This window comes from Apis dorsata, unplaced genomic scaffold (genome assembly GCF_000469605.1).
Source record: "Apis dorsata unplaced genomic scaffold, Apis dorsata 1.3 scaffold_165, whole genome shotgun sequence".
Taxonomy (NCBI): domain Eukaryota; kingdom Metazoa; phylum Arthropoda; class Insecta; order Hymenoptera; family Apidae; genus Apis; species Apis dorsata.
The window spans coordinates 1,181,807-1,190,940 of record NW_006263454.1 but is presented as its reverse complement, the minus strand read 5'-3'; the positions used below and the strand labels follow the sequence as shown (position 1 = coordinate 1,190,940).

General features: G+C 32.4%; 2 protein-coding genes across 16 annotated transcripts in view; one reads left to right on the top strand and one right to left on the bottom strand.

Annotated features, from left to right (window-relative positions):
* LOC102670888 (papilin) overlaps window positions 1–3,418 on the bottom strand; it is a 138,956-nt gene extending 135,538 nt beyond the window's left edge. For 6 of the 11 annotated variants that reach the window (XM_031509631.1, XM_031509637.1, XM_006613972.2 and 3 more), the window contains exon 1: window positions 276–468. In XM_031509631.1, coding sequence (XP_031365491.1) covers window positions 276–298 — 23 coding nt within the window. In that variant the 5' untranslated portion in view covers window positions 299–468. Of the gene's footprint in view, window positions 1–275; window positions 469–3,266 lie in introns of those variants that run through there. The other 5 variants (XM_031509636.1, XM_031509638.1, XM_031509639.1 and 2 more) reach the window with 3 other exon arrangements.
* A 1,837-nt stretch (window positions 3,419–5,255) lies between these two features.
* Window positions 5,256–9,134, top strand: part of LOC102671659 (radial spoke head protein 6 homolog A) — an 8,265-nt gene continuing 4,386 nt past the window's right edge. For 2 of the 5 annotated variants that reach the window (XM_031509608.1, XM_006613976.2), the window contains exon 1: window positions 8,453–8,989. In XM_031509608.1, coding sequence (XP_031365468.1) covers window positions 8,871–8,989 — 119 coding nt within the window. In that variant the 5' untranslated portion in view covers window positions 8,453–8,870. Of the gene's footprint in view, window positions 5,467–8,270; window positions 8,357–8,452; window positions 8,990–9,134 lie in introns of those variants that run through there. The other 3 variants (XM_031509610.1, XM_031509609.1, XM_031509611.1) reach the window with 3 other exon arrangements.

Here is a 9,134-nt window from a genome sequence, read left to right as displayed (position 1 = left end):
AAAAAAAAAAAAAAAAAAAAAAAAAAGAACTATATCGAAAGTATCCGTATCCGTAAACGATTTGTCCTTAACGAAAAGAAACGAATAATTGGATAATAATATCCCTATCGATCTATCGATTTCATTCTATCGCGATAATTAACGACGACAGTGATCACTGTATAATTTTTAACAATATTATATATACGTATATAGTCCGAATAATCCTTTCCTTAGTGCGTTCGAAGGAAGAAAAAATACGAAGAGAATAAATATAATATGTTTATTCCACTAACCACGTGCTCCTGATGGCCGTCATTCCCGCTGAAGATCGGCCGGGACCACGGCTTGGAAACCGGAAAACCCCTCTCGACACTGGTGTATGGAGCCGAAGGAACGACAACGCGCACCACCTCCACGGACGGGAGTCGGCCACTGACTGAACGTGACTCTGATTCTCTGGAACCGGGAGGAGGCTGCGTCGACCGGTCAGGGACCACGAGCCTGCGGCCTTCTGACACTCGAGTCACCGTCAATTTCTCCCCCTTCCTTCTTTCTCTTGCCTCTCTTTCTCTTTCTCTTTCTCTTTCATTGGCTGTTGCGTTTCGTTCATCCTGTTTTCTTCCTTCTTTTCTTTTCTTTTCTTTTAAACCGTCAAATCGTTATATCTATGCATCGTAGGAACTCTCGTATCAGACAAGATCTATCGATATTGGATTAATAAAAGGTGTACAGAGATTTTCGTTCGTTCCAAGTTTGAAATCCTTCCGAAGATGGTCTTTTTTTTATCGATGTGATGTTCTTTAGCGTCTTTTAGATTCTTTAGATTTTCTTGCTTATTTTTATCAATATCAAACGTTTCTTCGAAGCGTGGTGGTTCCAATTTGATTGGAATTAAATTCGATTTGGATCGTTTGGATGGTATTTTTTTACGAGATTGAATGATATGATGATATAAGTTTTTCGAGATATTTTTGATTCGTGCGTGCAGAATGCATCGGTGTTTTAGTTTGAGGATCTTGTTAGTTCGTTTTTGCTAATCGTTTGCTAAATATATTCACGAAATGGAAGGGAAACGAGCGGTTCTAACAGTCAGATACCACGAAAAATGCTTTATTTACATAAAAAACTGATAAAAAACTATTGTAATCGGAAAATTTTTTTTATTATAATATATAGAAACGATATTATCGGTAAACAAAGTTGAACGTTTATTTAGAAAATTTTTTAGAATATTTAGAATATTTAGAAAAACAATTCTATCATATTATTAAAAAATTTGCTTAGTTTCCATGAACAAAAAATTCCAGCATAATTAAATAAACTATCAATCGTGAACAAATGTTCAAATCAATCGAAGAATCATTAAATTTATTTATATCGTATATCATAATCTATTCTACAATTAGTTAACCTTATCTAATTCCCAAGAATCCACTCCACTTCGATGGACATACTTCGATACGCGAAGCTTCATCAAAAATTCCTTCCTCGTCGCAAAGAACCAGCGTGACTGTGACACCAAGAGGCACAATTCATTCCAAAAGCCACGCACGCCTATTATATAACCCTAAAAATTTCCAAGAAACTCTCAGAGGGACTCTTCTTTCGATCCGGTCAAAAAAGACGCATTCAAGAAGGAAACAAAAAAGGAGCAATGAATTCTGAAAATTGATTCGGCAGTTCATTCACTCGAATGTCTTAATGAAAAGTGAATGAGCGATCATTCGATCCGCGTAGTGATAGTCGATGAATAATGGAACGCGCGCTCTCTGGATGGCCCATTAATAGTAACAGGCGACATGATATCTTAACGATAAAATAAGCGATCGATAGAGGAGACGATGCTTCGGCCATCGAAAGAAAAGGGCAAGATACGATTCCTCGATAATAGAATAGAAATGTGTGATCGATCGGAAGGACGAAGAAATGATTATTCGGCGATCGATGATAAAAGGACGAAGAGAAGATTCCTCAGAAGTTGAAGAACGAGATTGTGAAGTAACGAAAATTATCGATTTCTCAACGATAGACAAAAGAAGAGAGAATTTCTCAGCGAATAGAGTAGATCGACAGAAGAAACAATTCCAGAAGCAACGGAACACACGATCGAAAGGAAAGAAAAGAGAAAGGTTGGAGAACATTGAATTAAACGGTGAATTAAATCCAGAATGACGATTATTGCGTTACCAACGATCGTTCGTGCGATCAGCTTTTCGCATTCTTCTCTGGATCCTATTTTCGATCATAGCGGAAAGCGAGCAACGTGTCTCGAATACAAACACGAGGTTCAAAGAAGTTCGAGGGGACAAGGAAGTTTTAACGATACGATTTAATAGATAGGAAGACAAGCTGTAAATCGTTTTAACAACCTACGAGGCACAATTGTTCGTACACCGTTCCATTCCCAGTTTCAATCCCGTTTTCTTTTTCCGACCGGGTTGCTTCGAATTTTCCCCGATACTCGAATGCTTCGCTACTGTGCACGGTATTTTAATTTCGTTTTTTTTTTTTAAATCTGTCATTAACGACCATCTTTCAATATCATTCATATATTTTATTATTTTCTCTTGATAATTTTCAAGATTTCATCGTTCTATCGAAAATCAATTTTGCAGTTATTCGGAATTTTATTTGGAATTTTTTCTTCCAATTTTAATTTGGAAATTCTCTTTCCATGTTTTATTTCAAATTTCTTCACGATCGGTTTACTTTATTGAATTTTATGTTTCAATCTTGTGGTTAGAAAGGAATCCCGATAAACTAGAAATTTTTGAATTTTATGAAGAAATTAAAATATAATCATAAACTATGCTTTTTCTAAATTATAAAGATTCTCATGGTATTCCAGATTTTTAAATTAATTTTTAAATTATCTACTCTACGTTTCTCAATAGCATCTCCTTTATCTTTTTTTTTTTTTTTTTCTAATTTTTATAACTATCATTACACCATTCAATTCTATCTAACAATTTAACCATAATAAAATCTTTCTAGAGACACCAGCGACCGAAACATCAGACACCAGACTTACATCCACTAAATTCATTCAAAGTAATCACAATTCAAGATATTTTTAAAATAATCAAACAAAAAAAAAAAAATAAATTCAAATTTCCACTATCCGAAATTACAATAAATTCACTCATCTCTCACCATATATAAATGATTAAAAAAAAATTCTAATCTTCTCTATCCAACATCCCGTTCGCCAGCATCTCCAGACGAATTATCCACAAAGGGAAAAGAAAAAAGAGAAACGATGTAATCGATCCATTAGGACTAACCATGTGCATCGATGGCGCGTCATGACGGATGGCGAAATTCCCCGTCCCGCGGGAATCCTTGAAAAAAAAAACCTCCTCTCTTATCCCGTTAATTCACGTCGACGTGCGAGAGAACGGCACCGAGTCCTCGGTAAAGGACGCGCGCGTGCAACTCACGAGAGAAAACTGACCGAAAGAAACGCGGTATGCGAACCGACCCCCGATAGAGCCGCTTTCGAGAGCCGAGAGGGAAAGAGGGAGAGCGGAGAATGGACGGAGAAAGAAAGAAAGAAAGACAAGAGAAGGAGTTATGGAGAGAGAAAGAAAGAGATATTATACGGAGTTGGAAGCAGGGATGAGGAGAGGCGAAGAGGAGGATACGAAAAGGAACGGGTGGAGGACCGAAAGGGAAGAAGAGAAGAGTAGGAGGATGGGAGTGAGTAGCTTGGTGGGGACTTCTTACTCATTCATACTCAAACGCCCCCGCAAAATTGCAAGCACCGTGGAGACGGTGCTTTTTCTTTTGCACACTTAAATTCCGGGCTATACATCCGGTTGATTAAGAAATTCGTTGCACTCGGTTTGATCTTGTTCACAGGATAGATCTAATAGAGTGGAAAGAGATTCCTTCTTCGAAGGAAGGATCGCCTTACGTGTTTTTTGAGTGAATTTTGAAAAGGAGATTGAAAATAAAAAAGATTCAGGAAACGAGGATAATCTTTGAAGGAAGATTAATATTTATATTTGAATATATTTGAATGGTTTTCTATCGAATCAATTTTTGGAAATGTAACTATTATGTAATTAATGTTGTATTTATATAGTACTAGTATTATGTAATGTTTTGAACGAAGTGATAATGCAGTCAATTTAAATTGGGTCGAACTTGAAGAAACGAGGTTAAACAAATAGTATGAGGTTTTTTATGATAAGATAGAATGATTTATTTTTAAATCGTGTATCAACCATCGATATATGCGAAAAATAAAAAGTGAAAACTACTGATTTATAATATTCTTTGTTAATGGTGTAAATATCGATCGCTTAATTACATCGATTGAATGAAAATATCATAAATTTATAAATTTATATAACTTATTTATATAACTTATAAATTACAATATAAATTTAATGAAAAAAAGAAATAAATATAGGAATAAATGACTCATAAAATCAAAAAATTTGTTAAGATTTTAATTTTAAATAAAATAGATATTTTTTAAAGTAAAAAAAATTTCAAATTCAAATTTTGTGAATCTATGAATCATTATTCAACCCATATCTAAGAAATATTATTCTTAAAATATTATTTTTACTTACAAAATTTCTCCAGACGATAGATCTAAAGATTTCAAACTTCTTGGCAGAATAAAATGAAAATTAAAAATTTTTCAATCGTTCAATCTTTACACACTCATACATACACACACAATGTAAGTAGCTATAAATTCCATGTTATATAATATATTAATATGTTAATTAATGTATAATAATGAACATAATAACATTAATATTGCTTTTATTCCATTTAATCTTATGCATTTTCTATATATTTTATATTTTTCTATAGCATCGCTTAACGGGATTATTCTTACCTAACCTAAATCGCAAAGACAAAACTTTTACACAACTTTTAATCAACCCATATTGCGATTGAAAAAAAAGTAGAAAAAAAAGAATGCACATTAATGTAACATAATTAGAAACGTGTCTCGTACGTGTTATCGAGCGTGAATTTCATTTCGTCAGGGTTCGATACCGCGCAAAATTCAACGGACGCGATTAGTGGACGAACATTAACGTCCGTTTGTTAATTAATGCACGCTTCGTGCCCGCTGCGAACAATACGCACCGATTCAATTTCGACAGAGGATGAATTAACGGATCGACGACAACGTTCGATCGCGACGTCAACACACACCTTTTATTAATCGCACTCCAACCTCTAGTTTTGTTAATTATTCCTCATTACTGGATACGATCGAAATAAACGGAACAACGTCAATGACAGCTGCGCCACCAAGCGTGGGATGAAGGAGAAGCGAGGTCCTGATCGATATTATATAATGAATATCGATCGTTCGAGATATCGATAGTTGTTAGTAATAGTTGATGGATATCGATTAAGTTATTATCGAGAGAATATATATCGAGGGAACGAAATATATCTTCGAAAATTGTCACTAGATACTTTGAATATTGCTCGTGATTAGAAATGTCGGTGAGTGATGAAGGTTTATTAATATTTATTAAAATTTTATTATTTGCAATTATGTAGTTATTGAATTGGTATTGATTTATTTATAAAAATTTATATTTGAAGGTTATGAATCTTTTGTATTTGTGAATCAAATGTTATATATATATATATATATATATATATATATATAAAACATTTTTTAACACTTTTACAAATCGATTTATGATTGATATCTATTGATATCATAATGAATTTTTATTGATTTTAATTTTTTCTTGTTCTCGTATATTTTCTGTGAATAAATATTATATTAGAGATATCCGGTATCTATGTTGTAAATATTATACAAATGATTGTGTATTCGATCGAATATTTTATCAACTATATTGTATATTATTCTGTTTTATGGAGGAAATTAATAGGAAATTAATTCTTATATAAAAAAATTTAACAAAATAAAAAAATTGCTTCGTGAAAGCCACTATTAATCAAGATTTGTTCGACGAAACATAAAAATTGATAAAAATATATAAAAATTTATATTTATTTTTCAACATAACACAATATAAATTATAATGTAAATGAAATATCACTAAAACTTCAATATTTTTCTCAACATTTAATTTTTTAATATCATCTATGCAAATATTGATCTTCGATCAATAATAGTCACATTTCCGTCACGTAAATGCTCTGACAATTACCACCTGTTATATCGTTCGCGAAATTACGAGATCCGGGATTATTAGCGATTCAACCGTCGAAAATTCGCCACGTGGCATGGTTTCACCCTTCCTCTAGTTGACCGATCCCTCATTGACGAATTCTCCCTGATGACAAATCGCGTCGCACGTGCGACTAACTGATAGCGGCGCGAGTTTCTGTAATCTCCACGATTCCAAACCCATCGATGGCTGATTACCGAACGCGATTGCGTTCAGTTAATTAGTGCGTGGTGATTGTCAAGCTGCAACCAGGATTTCCTATCAGTTCGAAATTTCGCCCCTATTGATTTTCCTTCAATGATAAAATTCGTATATTTTTATTGGTAAAAGTTTTAAAGTGGAAATTTATTGAATGATTATTTATGATTGATTGCAATTAAAAACTATTAGATCCTAATATATGTGTTGTATTAAAATATAATAATTTTAAATTATTTTTCAGAGATTATAAAAAGATCACGATTTAGAAAAGGATAAGAAACATTACTTTGAAACCACATCATCTAAAATAAAATAGAACGAATGCATTTGTATAATATTGAGTTAAAACTGGAAGGTATTGATAAAAAGTTTGTTAATAATATCATTGTTTCTTTGTCTTACTATATTACTTATACTAATGCAAATTATATTTTGAATCTAGGAAAGTTTACAACGAAGCAGAAATGTTATTTCAGTAAATAAGCTTCCGGGATAGCATTATAAAGCGAAGATTGAGGTCATTCCGTTTGTTGTATGAAACTATAAGCACTTATACACTCTTTGATCGAATAAAATGAAACTTCCTTTGATAATATGATTGAAAACTATGATATTTGGTGTAAATAATCTTATTTTTTATTTTATAAATCTGCATGTCTCAACTCGTGTTATTTTTAAATAAATAATATTTTTTATTTAATATTTTATTGAAACTAAATCTTTTAAATTTTATTTAGAAACATATAAATAAATTCTCCGTTTGATTCATCAAAAAATTATACATAAATTTTACAAAAATAATGAAAGATTTAGTGAAAAATTCATTTTCCTGAAAAATTTCGAAAGAAGTATAGGTTATGTTTCATAAATAATATTTAGCAGAAAAAAAAATATAAGGACGATTAAATTTCATTTAATATAATATTCGTTTTAAAAAATCAAAATATTTTATACGATATTAACGTTACGATAATCATTTCTTTATGGTATATCTCCATCATCATGGACTAAGCTACGCGTGTTTAAAAACGGCTTGTCGTACGATTAAATTATATACACATCGAAAGAAAAATTGGCGGTTATGTTCAAATAAATAACCATTCGTCTGGAAGCGTTAAACAAACGAAATCTTGATTACAGCATATCACTATTTATTTAAATAACAGATATTTTTATAAAATTCTTCGTGTTCGAACTTCAAAACTTCTTTTTCTTGTAACTTTAAGTTTTTTCTTTCTGAATTCTAATTCTGTTTAACAACTATTATATCATTCCATATTCTATATGATTTTCACTTCACATTATGTAACTTTACAATTTCTGTATGTAATTTGATAACATAACATTCCAAAATAAATTTTCTAAAAAATGAATATATCAAAACAAGCTGTATCATCGGTTATCGCACAGTTAGATCACTTTTTCCATGTGACAGGACACGTTACACATAGCATGAAGGATGGGCGTCAAAGGAAGCAGCTAGTGACCTCGAGAAGCAACGTTTCTATTTAGGGCAGACGATAGACGATAAACTGTGCTCCAGGATGCAGTCTGATAGAAAGCGGCGCGTGCGATTTTATTCCATTGAGATAGATGGTCATTCATGTCCGCGACACAATTCATTCTTGTATATTTCAATTGCGTCGTTACTAATACGCATTTACATTTCTCGTTATCGATAAGATTTTGATTATCTGCGATGACATTTTTGCGAGCAATTATTATAATTTCCAATTATGTTTCTGAAAAATTGCTATTTTGAAGGCTATTTTACATGGACGATTGATAAAAAAAAAGATATTTGTCATATCTATCACATAATAAATTTTATCGATATACTCGTGTTAAAATCGTAATGTTAATATTTTATTAGTAAAAATACATAAGTACCACATACATACGTATATACATGCATGTCAACTCAGATCCAAAGCATACGCAATAAACGTGCTAATGACTTTCGTTCCAATGCTAATGTACCTAACGTAAGTACACACATACACGACAATTTCGATTAATTACCCCCTGACAAATTATTCCTGACACAATTAGCATCGTACAAGTGAATTCCAACGTGTACCACGTTCCGGTATCTTCATTGTGAATAACCTCAACGTTTCAGGAAACAGAAATCAACCAAAGATCAACGTAGTACCGTCTATCTGTAGGTTTAATTAATTTCGTGATGATTACCGACGTTTTCGGTTCGTTAATGTAATTGGGTCATTAGATAACGCTTTCGAAACTGTATCCATGAGTATGGAACGGATGAATGACGCTGATTATATGCTGAAAATAAACGAAGGCAACACGGAAAAAAGAAAAAAAAAGTGAATCTCCATTGTCCGGCATCGCGATACATGGGTATTAAAACGATGATAATACAAGGATAAAACGAGGATTACATTTTTCGCGATAAAAATTTAGAAATTATCATTGCATCAAAAAAGTGTATTGTGAGAGAGATGTATCAATGGTGCAAATAGATTCACGTTCAAGATGGCGTACAATTATAATATCGAAGAGATACCGCCCGATGATGTTCCCACTGTGGAACATGATATACGACGAGCTAAAAAGTTCCTTCAAAAACACAGTCCAGAATCAGGTGATAGTCTGTAAGTTGATAAATTCGAAATATCGGCTCACTCGACCAAAAAATAGTCGATCCATCGTTAAACCATGAAAAATTGAGAAAAGAGAGAANNGAAATAACCTATTTAAGAACGAATTTATTAAAACTTGGAAGTGATAATTATTTCT